This window comes from Sparus aurata, chromosome 5 (assembly GCF_900880675.1).
Source record: "Sparus aurata chromosome 5, fSpaAur1.1, whole genome shotgun sequence".
Classification (NCBI taxonomy): Eukaryota; Metazoa; Chordata; class Actinopteri; order Spariformes; family Sparidae; genus Sparus; species Sparus aurata.
This window is the reverse complement of record NC_044191.1, coordinates 35,776,828-35,788,625: the sequence shown is the minus strand read 5'-3', so window position 1 is coordinate 35,788,625 and position 11,798 is coordinate 35,776,828. Positions and strand designations below refer to the sequence as shown.

The window sequence follows — 11,798 nt, the reverse complement described above, 5'->3', positions numbered from 1 at the left end:
CCGGAGGATGCTCACTGATGACGGAGAGAGGAGGTGAGCTGGTAGTGACAGAACAAACACCCTCCATGGGAAGAGACGCTTAGTTTAAATATTTTATACTTAAAAATACCATATATTGATTACAACTAACACAGATAAATGAGCTCCACCTCCAGCAGCTGTGACATCACAACAAACAACGTCACCAACAACTGAACATCACGAGCCTCGTAATGTTTGGACTTTTTATTAAATCCCAACATGTTCAGTACAACATGTGTAGTGGACTGAAGTACTTCAACTCAGTATTTCCATTTTACTTTCCACTTCTACTTCACTACCAGTCAAATGTTGAACTATACTTCAATTATTTGACAGTTTAAGTCACAAGTTACTTCACAGAGTCAGAATATTAAAACAAAATATAATAATCAGAGTAAAGACGTTAAGATGAGCTCATTAAAAGGATGCTCCCAAAAGGATGAATAAAGTTGTCGGAGTCTAAGTTAAACTCTGTGAACATGTTTCTTTATTCGTGTGCTACATGTTTAAAATATAGTGTGATATTTTATAAATTCTCTGTTACACAAGAATCTTTCACTGATGGAACTCATCATTGGTCCTCTTCACAAACATGATGTTAATTAACTGAACAGCTGTTTTCATTCACTCACTCTCTGTCTGTTTAAACTGAGTTTACAGCTGAAACTTTAAAGAAAAAAAACAAGTTTACATTTATAAATGAAAATTAAATCAGAATAAGTATAAGTGTGACTTTATATTAGACGTGATTAAACAATATTAAATGTGATGCAAACAAAAGATGAGGAGTTAAAAACAAACAAGATCTAAAACTGACTTCAAATTAATGTTAGAGCGCCACCTGCTGGACAAACACTCAGCACACAGCAGTGGATCACAGAGGATCACAGAGGATCACAGTGGATCCACTCTGTATCAGCTGAAACATGCTGTTATGATTGGACAGGGGGTGGACACAATAACAGGAACACTCTGAAAGCTGCAGGTTGTTGTTTTGTTTTCAGAATACAATAAAAACATTCTTCAGATTTATGTTAAGAGTTTTAAAGAGTTTTAAAGATGTGACACCAAACATTAAACACGTGATCTCATCTCTCCCTGTGAGCTCCTGCAGCTCTTGTTGTTGTGTTGTACTGTTCTGATAAAAGCCCGTCAGAACCTCCTGTCATGGGTCCAAACCTCCGGAGAACAGAACGGGATGATGTCAGACTTCCAGTAAACACTTTACACAAACATGTGAAAATCACTGAATCACTTTACTTGAAGGTACAAAAAAACAAAAGAAAGAAAAAGAGTTACTTGGGATAAAGTAATACATCTTAAATGAGTCTACTAAGTAACTGCTCAGTAGCATTTAAAGAGATTTGTTTCAAAATATGTTATTGTTAAAAGCTATTTTACTATATCACACTGAATTGCAGAGTTAGTTAATTATTTCATCACCATTTTATGTGTTTAAGATCTTTTGGACGGGTCTGAAATCACAACTCGATGATGCACAGCAGCCGTACTCAGCACTCATCGTCGGTTCTTCTGTTAATACACAGTCTGTTCTCTGGCTTTGCCTTCTTCTGGCAAATGCATCTTTCCCCGAGCAGCTCAGTCACTTTATTTACATTTCTGGAGGATTAGGAGGCGAAGAAGAGGTGGAAACTAATCCTCCCTAAATATAGACTATTAAGTAACTAGTATTATATCTCTTAAAAGATACACACAAACAGTAACTAATGATTAAGTAATGAGTAATTAATGGGTCTACTGAGGAACTACTAAGTGTTACATTTCACTGTATAGATACACAAACAGTAACTAATGATGAAGTAATTTGTCAATAATGATTAATCATGTTAAGTAAAACATAATACTGAGTAGTTCCTCAATAGGCTCATTAAGTACTAATAACTTAATCATTAGATAATCTTTGCGTGCTGCTTGGAGTCAGGAGGTTTTTATTGATCAGGAACAGCTCATGATAACGTGATCAGTATTCACAGATCTCTCCCAGTCTGTCCTTCAGTGTCTCCTCATTATCGACAACACAGTCCTGAAATCACAGTTTTTCAGGAATTACTAATTAGTGATTCATTAATAATGTCATTCCTCACTCGCTCTTCATTAACTACTTTACTGTGTTCTTTGTTCCACATCAGCTGATGGAGCATTTGTTCGTCCTGACCTTCCTGGTTTCTAGTTCTTGTCTCAGACGTTTCATTTCTTCCTGACTTTCTTCTTGTTGTTTCGCTCTCTGTTGCATTTCAGATATCTGAGCTTTCATCTGTTGCATTTCAGATATCTGAGCTTTCATCTCTTGTATTTCTTCACGCTGTCTCTTGTTGCTTTGCTCCACTTCCCTTTGAATCACCTCCATTCTCCACTGGAACATCTCGGTGTCGTGGTAGCAGCCACCATTTTCCTTCACCATGGTCTCAATCTTGTTCAGCAGCTCTCTGACTTGTGTGCGGTTTGTGGGATCTTTGTTGTTGAACACCTGGTATCTGCCTCCACAGTCCTTCAGGAGTTGTTTGACGAAATCATCACAGTTTTCGACATAACTCTCCAGCGACTGATCTCCCAGTTCGTCTCCTCTGGTGAAGATAACGATGATGAAGTCTTTGGACGTCTTGCCGAACACCGTTTTGATCAGTTCCAGCGAGTCTTTATCCTTTTGTGTGAGGTTCCCGATCTGCATCACCAGTAAGAAGACGTGAGGACCAGGAGACAACATGCTGATGGATCTGTGAAACTCCTGTTGAACTTCGTCATCGGATAGAGTCTCATCGAACAGCGCAGGAGTGTTGACCACAGCAACAGGCCGTCCATCGATCTCTCCTGTTGCTCTCTCACAATGCGTCGTCGCCGGCTTCGGGGCGATTCTGGGTATGAAATGCTTCTTGCCTAAAATGGTGTTTGCTGTTGCACTCTTCCCACTGCCGCACTTCCCAACCAGCACCATCCTGAGACACTCTCTGCTCTGATGTTCATCATCACCTACAATCTCACTCTGCGGCTCAACTTTAAGTCTTGAAACATTCTCCACTAGAGCTTTAGCGAACATGTCTTTTGAGAAGCTTCTGGGTCCTTCTTTTTTCATTTTATCCACCGTGTCCAGCAGCTCTGGAATCTGCTGCTTGTCCTTGATGTTGAGAACAACATATCTTCGTCCACAGCTCTGAAGGAGTTCCTGGATGTCTCTGTTCTTTGTTACGAAGTCAACAACAGCTGGAGCTGTAGGATCTGACTCCACAGTGAACAGAATCATGGTGAAGTCATTGACTCGAGAGCTGAATGTGTTCTGGATTGTCTTTAACTCTTTCTTGTCTTCATCAGTGAGGGGACCCACAGGTAGGACCAGGATGAAGGCATGGACGCCCTCAGGATCACAGAGGGAGATACACCTGAGTGATTCCTTCATCACTTCCTCCTGAGGTTTTCCACACAAGGCAGGCAGCTCCACCAGGGAAACCCAACGTCCACACACCTCTCCCTGACTCTGAACACACTCTGATGAGTTGGAGACTGAAGGAAACTCTGTCTGACCTAAAATGGCCTCAGCTGCTGAAGTCTTCCCTGCTCCTCTCCTCCCACACAGAACCAGGTTTAAAGCTGCTCTGATGTCTTCAGACTTTGGTCTCTGTGGCATCATTAAACCTGCAGCTTCCTCCTCAAACACATCGTGGCTGACGTGATTTCCATCGTTCTCCTTCACAACTTGACCCAAACGTGTCACCAGCTCTGGAAGTTCAAGACTCATGTACTTCAAGTATCTGTATCCACACATTCTGATCAGGTCTTTCAGTGGCGGGTGCTCCATGTATTTGTCCATCAGACCTGGACTCTCCTCTCTGGGTGTTGATATCAGAACCAGTGAACGATCAAATGATTGATCACTGAAGAGGTTCAGGACTCTGCAGAGCTTCAGTTTGTGTTCCTCAGTGAAGTCTTCAGGCTGTAGAACCAGCAGGAACACATGAGGTCCAGGATCAGAGAGTCTCTCACAGGTTTCTAAATGTTCTGTCAGTCTGTCTTCAGACATGTTGGGATGCAGCAGATCTGGAGTGTTGATCAGAACTATGTGTTTCTCCTTTACCCGTCCTCTGACTCTCAGACAGCGGTCTGGTTCTTCCTCAGTGTTGAACTCAGTTGTTCCCAGTATGAAGTTCCCCACTGAACTCCTCTGAGACCAGCTGTTCCCCAGCAGAACCACCCTCAGCTCAGACACTGGAGAGAACATTAGTTAAATTATTTAATCTCCTTTATCAAGTAAAATAAAATGATTAAAGAACTGCTGCACTAATAACAATTTACAGTCAACACATTGAACTCTTATGATAAACTATTAACACTGAATTTAAATCTCATGAATCACAAGAGTAATTCTGACTCAGTTCAGTTTGACTCACTGTGAGGAGGCAGACGTTCAGAGCTGTCCCTGCGTTCACGAGGTTGAAGTTCATCTGTAACTATAAGATACAGAAACACAAACATTCCTTCAGTCATTCTCTCTTTTTCATGTAATCTCCGATGGACATGATTTGGACACAATGGCATCATTCACATGTGCAGTTATTTTGAGGTTTTGTATTAATAACTGTGATTTACCACGTCTCTACTCTTAAGAATATCTTCTGTCATGTTCCTGTTTGAGTTTCTGTGATTTCCTGTTTTATTTTGAAATTGTGCCCTCAAGTGTTCTTTTCATTTCCTGCTCTTGTGTGGTTTTCCCTCCTGTTGTCTTGTGCTCATCACCAGTCTGCTTTCCCTCCACACCTGTTCTGCATCTTTTTTGATTAAAGCAAATGTAACATAAAATAACTCTTATTCATGGGCGCTCGATAAAAAAGCGTCCACAAGATTGCCTGTATACAATCACAAGATGTTTTATTAATGCTAGCTCGTTGGTTATGACTAGGCTGTTGATTTTTATGTCAGATTAAAGAGCCAGTGGACCAGCAAGTCCTGTGTGGCGGTGCCAGCCTTCCTGCACCAGAGACTTAAGGGGACAGATCCACCATCCTTCTACAGATAGACACCGACAGTCACAGTTGGATCTAAAACTATTCCTCTGCCCAGCATTTATATACCTTGACAATAAGAACAGCTCCATCAGTATGTTGTTTGTGGACTTCAGACTGACTGACACACCTTCTCTACATTAGTGCTCAACACTGGAGCCCCTCAGGGCTGTAAGCTCAGCCCCCTCCTGTTTACACTGTAGACCCATGGCTGCACTCCCAGACATCCAGAGAACTCTATTGTGAAGTAAGAGAACGACATCACCAACATCTGCCTCGTTATAAACAACGAAGGGAGATCATATAATGAGGAAGACAGTCCTGCAGAGCGGTGAACAGAAAACAGTCTATTGCTTGATAGAGAATTTAGAAAAACTGTAGTATCAATAAGCTCCAACGTTATCGATTCTGCTGTTGACAGTTTTGAAACAATGAAGCCATTCGTCTATCATGAATTTTCACTATTCCAAATCCTGAACACTGATCTGTGTGGGAGCCTGTCCTGTGCAGGGGCGGAGGGAGACAACTTTCAGAAGTGTGTTCATACTTCATGAGAACCGATGCAGATGATGCTCATTGCCATTAGTGCAACCAGTCTTTTGCGAGCCATCTTTCAAAACATCAACATTGAAAAAGACACACAAACAGACGGAGAGATGCACACTTTGACCGCCTTGCTCATAGTTCCTCTCCCGTGTCCCCGTCTACATCAGGCATGTTGTGTTAGCAGGAGCAACAGAGTAAATTAAATTATACAGACATGAGAGTTGTTAGTAAGCATTAGTCAGCTGAATGTTTAGCTATGTGGTCTTGAACTCTGACAGTGACGGCATCATCCAAACTGTCCTTCAGATACGCTCAGACTCAAGTATAACTACATCCAGTATTTAGGATACTAATTTAGATATTTTCTGAACGACAGCTTGAATGATGCTTTCATCCTGTTACCACTGGATCTTTTTATGTTGTGAGTAATTTAATTTGTTTTACATTTCTTTAATCAGACATTATAGAGTCACTAACAGTGAATTGTTGAACATGGCTGTTAAGACAAGTTAAAAATGTTTATGACTTTATTCGATTTATTATTACATTATACTACAATATAGTTATTTGTTAAAAATAGCGCGGCTCAGAATTCAAGAATGTTTTTATAGAGTACAAGAAAATAAAGTAATTATTCTGTTGTTTAATTGTTACATGTTTTCTATGATAAAGGGAAAAAAAAGAACCAATAGGAGTACCTATAAAGAACCGGATCAATAAGCAGCATTGGTAAGATTAGTGGTGCTGTTGAAATATTAATGTTACCCGTCACTACAGCTCAATCAAAAACCAAGCTCAGTAAAACCAAGGAGCTGATAACCATCACTGAGAACCTATCTTGGTCATTACACATCATCACCGTGGTTAAAAAAGCACAGAAAAGTCTCTCCTTTCTATGCAAACTAAATTCTAGAGCAAGATTCTGGTCAACTTTTCCAGAGGAACAACAGAAAGCATCTTGACTGGAAACATCACAAACTGTCACAGTTCATCACAGTCCAGGACAGGACGGCTCTACAGAGCCCAGAACATCCCTGGTACCATCTACAGAGCATCAGTGACATCAGTGAAGTGAGACGTCTGCACAGAGCTCAGAGATACTGAAAGACAGCAGCCACCCAGCCACAGTCTGTTCACCCTGCTGCCATCTGACAACAGATACAGAAGTATCTGCTGCTGTACCACCAGACTACAGAGCAGCTTCACTCCTCAGACTGTGAGGCTCCTGAACTCATCCTCAACACTCCACCATAAAAGATTTAAAGCTCTGCATAATCTATCACCCCCTCATCTCACGGACCTGCTTCCAATCTACACCCCCTCTCGCTCCCTGCGATCTCCATCAGCAGGTTTACTGGCACCACCAGTCATCAAACTCAGCACAGTGGGTGCGATGGCCTTCTCCCGTGCTGCACCCAAACTCTGGAACTACCTCCCGCCTCACATCCGCTTACTGGACGCCATTACAAAATTCAAAACTGCTCTTTAGACACATCTTTTTAAACGAGCTTAATCACTCTAACTACATCAACTGCACCTCATGTTTGTTTCTAAATGTTCATATTAACTCTTAACTTAGCTCTGCTCTATCAAATGTTTTTATTGTTGAATATGCTGCTGTTTTTATAATGCTTGTTGTTTATTGATTGTTTTTGTACTTGACATGTATTATTAGTATTAAGATTTTCTTGTGTAGCATAAAATGATGACAACTTACATTTGATTGTACAACTTTGTGTTGTAGATGACAGTTGAATGAACTTTGAGTTCTGCTTGCAACCTGAACCTGATGAGTCTGAACAAAGTATCAGATTGTAGGTTTGGACTGTGTTGTTGCAAAAAGATTCAGGCTCGAGTTTGTTTATTTTAAATACTCATTATTAAGAAATAATTAAGAACAATTTTGAAGTACTTGTACTTTATGTTTTCTGCTACTTTATACTTCCACTTCACTACATTTTGGAGGCAAATACTTTTTACATAATTATTTGGCAACTTTAGTTTCTAGTTAGTTTGCAGATTACATGTGTCAATAGATCCAAATCAGAAAAATGCTGGGTATCAGTGTGATAATCAGTCCACATAGTGTACAGTATGTATATATGGAGGCAGAACAGTTGCATTTAATTTTGAAATCAAAAACATAAAATTTGTAACTGAAAACAAAACCTGAACTGACAAAGGAAACACTGACATACTGAAATATGTTTATCTGAAAGTTGTTCTGACACTGAAACAAATAGTTGGTCCTGTTGCAAAATAAATAAAAAATACATTTTTCATAAGTTTTTGATGAATTAAATGAGTCTGTCAGTGTCGATCTTCTGACTTTTTCTTCATGTCAGTATTTTTTCAGAGTCACTGATTTTCAGTTTTAGCTTTCTGTCATTGTTTTGGTGTGGAGAGGAGAGGAGGGTCTGAGGGGAGGGCAAGTCTGGATTTTTATTTATATCTAATGAGACTTGAAATAAAAAGTGTAAATGGGGTCAAAGACTCAGGTCTCAGTTTCAGGCCTGAGCTCTAGTTTACATACGTAGTAAATGATTGTTGAAGTGAAACTTTGTTAACAGTATTTACAGTCACATTAAAGACTTGGTCAGAGGAAACATTTCATTCAGATTATAGAGCACATCTGAGGACAAAGTTAATATGTTTACAAAGAGATAAGACAGAGTGTTATCAGGACTAATCAAGTCTGACTGGACTGACCTGATCCTGCTGCCGCCATGATGTCTCTCTGCTGGAAACCTCAGAGACTCGTTCACCTGGAGGGAAGAAGGAACAGAATTTATGTTCTCTGATACTGAACTCTCTGTTTCACCCAGACAGCCATGATTAACTCATGATAGTCAGCTTGATTTATATAAAGTCAAATCACAGTAAAAGTTATCTGGTGACACTTCATCATGAATCCTTGTTAAGTTATGTGTGCCAGAATTTTCATATATTTAGTTTTTTAAAATCTTTACCCAAAGCTGAGAATGTTAAAAGAACTTCTGGCCATTGTTTTTTTTATGATGGAGTAACACTGCTGAACCTGCCTCAGCCAACTTTCCCCATAGTTTCTTATCCTGAACTAATATTCTAGTTAATCTGCTTTTTTTCATACTCTGTTTATTTTGTGCAATATTCACAATATTGAGAATAATTATTCAAATATTTTTTGGAAATCTAAAGTCTCTGGTCTGTTATTATAGAATTAATTGTGAACTCCCAGGAAATGCTCAGTTCCTGATCATTAAGTAATGAGAGATTAGTCAGTAACAACTCTACACGAAAAGATTAACTGAAAATGCTTTGATTAGAAATTAATGAGTCGTCACCAGTTCATTTAACTCGTTGGTTGGTTGATCGTTAATGAAGAGCAACTCATAATCAAAGTGGTCAGTTTGTTAATACACAGATATATGAACTGATCGTTACCTAATGATTTATAAATATATTCTCTCCCAGTCTCTTTTTTAGTACTCTATCATTGTCTACTATATAGTCCTGAAATCATAGTAATTCAAGAATAATTCACTAATGAGCCATTAATCATCAGGCTGCCCCAGATTTATTCCTCACTCACTCCTCAACTAACTATTCTATTCACATTCTGTAAACCTTGTTGTGAAGTGTTACTGGGCAGAAGTGAGATTGAGGGTGAAAACAGTCGTCATACACCAGGAGAGTGGCAGCAACCCTGTGGTGACCGGCCACACTGGATGCATGACTCGTGTTCCTCATGATACTGTCGCGCTCCAGAAAGACATTTGGAGTCGCGCCTAATTTTAAAACAGGTGCGGTTTTATGGATAAAATAGAGCTGAGAACGACCTGTAGACAGTCATATACACATAAAACCTGAGTTTCACCACAGTTTTAATGTGTGTATCTGTAGAAAATGTCACAGATATGAAGAAAATACACACAACAAGTCAAATAGAAATGGTCTGAACAAGTGTTTAGACCATTAGTGCAGAACATAATGATTACACAGGGAAGTTGACCCTTGACCTTATGGATATAAAATGTCAAGATCCCATTATGAACTGATATTTGTGTGAAAATTGTTAAATGCACAGAGTTTTTTTAATATGAACTATTTACTTACCGATATTAAGTGCAATCACAAACAATTTACAGATCTCAGACTAAAATCAAATCAAATCTGGTGGAACATTTATGTAGAAAATATTGTTGTACGTAAACCTTTTCAAAGTACTTTATAATAAACATTTATGCTCTGAGTGGTAAAATAAAGTTAAAGTGTAATCAGAGGTTATAAAATCTGTGACTGTAATCTTGGTTTTATAGCTGCTCTCGTCTCAACATGACGTCCGTGTTCAGCTTCAGTCTGAACTTTGATTCTTCTTACAGCGCAGCTTATCTGTTAATTTTTAATAAAGGCACCAATGCATATTCCCTGTATCAATAAACTTTGTAGCTTTGGGTTTGATCTTTCTCTGGAATTCTGAAATAATTCGTTTGCATGTCATGACTTACCGGTGTGTGTGGTGCTGCTGTCTCTGCCTGTCAGTCTCATATCATGGGTGGTTGAAAGTAGATTTTATTTTCAGCTTCAGTTATTCGGTGACGAATACGAGCATTGATTCTGGTCCAGGTAATCACGATCACCTGAGGATTAATAACAAACAGTTTTCACTCATCAGTCTGAGAATATTGTCTTATAATCAAACACATTTGATTTGAATTTCTATTTCAGTTCCGTGTTCTCACCGTCCTCTTTGCTGCCAGGAGCATCGGAGAAATCACACTGAAGCCAAACTCACCTTGGACAACCTTTCCTTCAGACTGGGCAGGACACGGCACAGATCTGACATCAGATAATCAGCTAAGTTAATTATTAACACTCCTCAGTTAAGGCCTGAAAGACAGCACCATAAAAGTGTGCGTGTGTGTGTGTGTGTTATGAGTATCTCAATGAGTTTCATGAACACTTAAAACTGACCATTAATTAAGACAAATCATACAACAAATCAGTTTTTTGACAGTCTAGTTTGATGTGAGTGTGAATTGTCATTTATAATTATTTCATTCACTTCACTTGAACAAAAAAAGCCTCCTCATCAGCCAGTTTAGCCGTATCTTGCAAATCTGCACCAAACAAACAGACTGAAAAACAAGCAGATCAACCAGAATATTAGTTCAGGATAAGAAACTGTGATGAAAGTTGGGTGAACGTTCCCGAGACAGGTTCAGCAGTGTTACTCAGGATGAGCGCCTTAATAAAAAAAACAATGGCCTAAGGTTCTTTTAACATACTCAGCTTCGGGTAAAGATTTTGAAAAACTACCTATGAAAATACATTTTTAACTGTGATCCACGACTCAAACAGGAAGTGAAAGATTTACCTCCTTCTTGTGTTCAGTAAAGTTTTACATCAAACTGTGCTACAAACATCCATCAGATAACAGGTAGAACCATGAAGGTCAACAGCACCACGTCTTGTTCCACAAAAACCTTCATCCATCTTATTTAACATCCATGTGGTTTAACATATGTAGGGAAAACACAAAGAGCAACAAAAACCAGAATCACAGAAGCAATATCCAACACAGTGGCATGCACAGACATTTTGGGGGCAGGTGCTCAGTGAAAAATGAGGGCACTTCATGCGGCATGTAGAACTGACGGCTGCCTTATTATAGCAGTGTGAGATTTAAAGAATAAGCCTACTGCTTCCCTGCTGTAGCTGCCTAGAATAGAATAATAATAGTTTTAGTAATAGCCTGTTTTTTAGGTTGAATATAGCCCATTAAGGTAAATACAAGATTACTGCAAGTCTTGTAACATAGAAATAACTTGTTGTTACAAAATAATATAATTAGCTAAAATAGCTTAATGTCTAATTTAGTACAGCCAAACCACTCTGTGTAGTTAAAATAAAATGTGGACAGCTTTTAAGATATTTCAGTAAAATTAGAGGAACAGTTTAACTTTAAAATCTGAGCTTTAAAATGCCCTGAACAGTGAACATGACTCTTGACTCTGACCTTTCATCTTCCTCTTCCTCCTTGCTGCTGGTGGATGCAGAGAGCTGCTCCCCTGGGCTGCCTGCTGTAGCTCCCTTTCTGTTTCCTCTCTTATCCTCTCCTTTCTAGGCATTATGCTGCAACTGGTAAATAAAAAGAGACCAACAATATGAATAAGACTGTTTGGTTATATTTCTTTTTCTGCAGGTAACTGGGAATTGCCTGTTTGTCATTTAGCAGAT

The 11,798-nt window shown here is 39.1% G+C and overlaps 1 protein-coding gene across 2 annotated transcripts in view; it reads right to left on the bottom strand.

The window, feature by feature from the left end:
- Positions 1-210: 210 nt before the first annotated feature.
- The window catches only part of LOC115581342 (GTPase IMAP family member 8-like), a 35,405-nt gene continuing 23,817 nt past the window's right edge, over positions 211-11,798 (bottom strand). The window contains exons 1-4 of one of the 2 annotated variants that reach the window (XM_030416364.1): positions 10,067-10,127; positions 8,289-8,344; positions 4,422-4,481; positions 211-4,239 (exon numbers count right to left, since the gene is read on the bottom strand). In XM_030416364.1, the coding sequence (XP_030272224.1) occupies positions 2,168-4,239; positions 4,422-4,481; positions 8,289-8,307 (2,151 nt within the window). In that variant the 5' untranslated portion in view covers positions 8,308-8,344; positions 10,067-10,127 and the 3' untranslated portion in view covers positions 211-2,167. Of the gene's footprint in view, positions 4,240-4,421; positions 4,482-8,288; positions 8,345-10,066; positions 10,128-11,798 lie in introns of those variants that run through there. The other variant, XM_030416363.1, reaches the window with a different exon arrangement.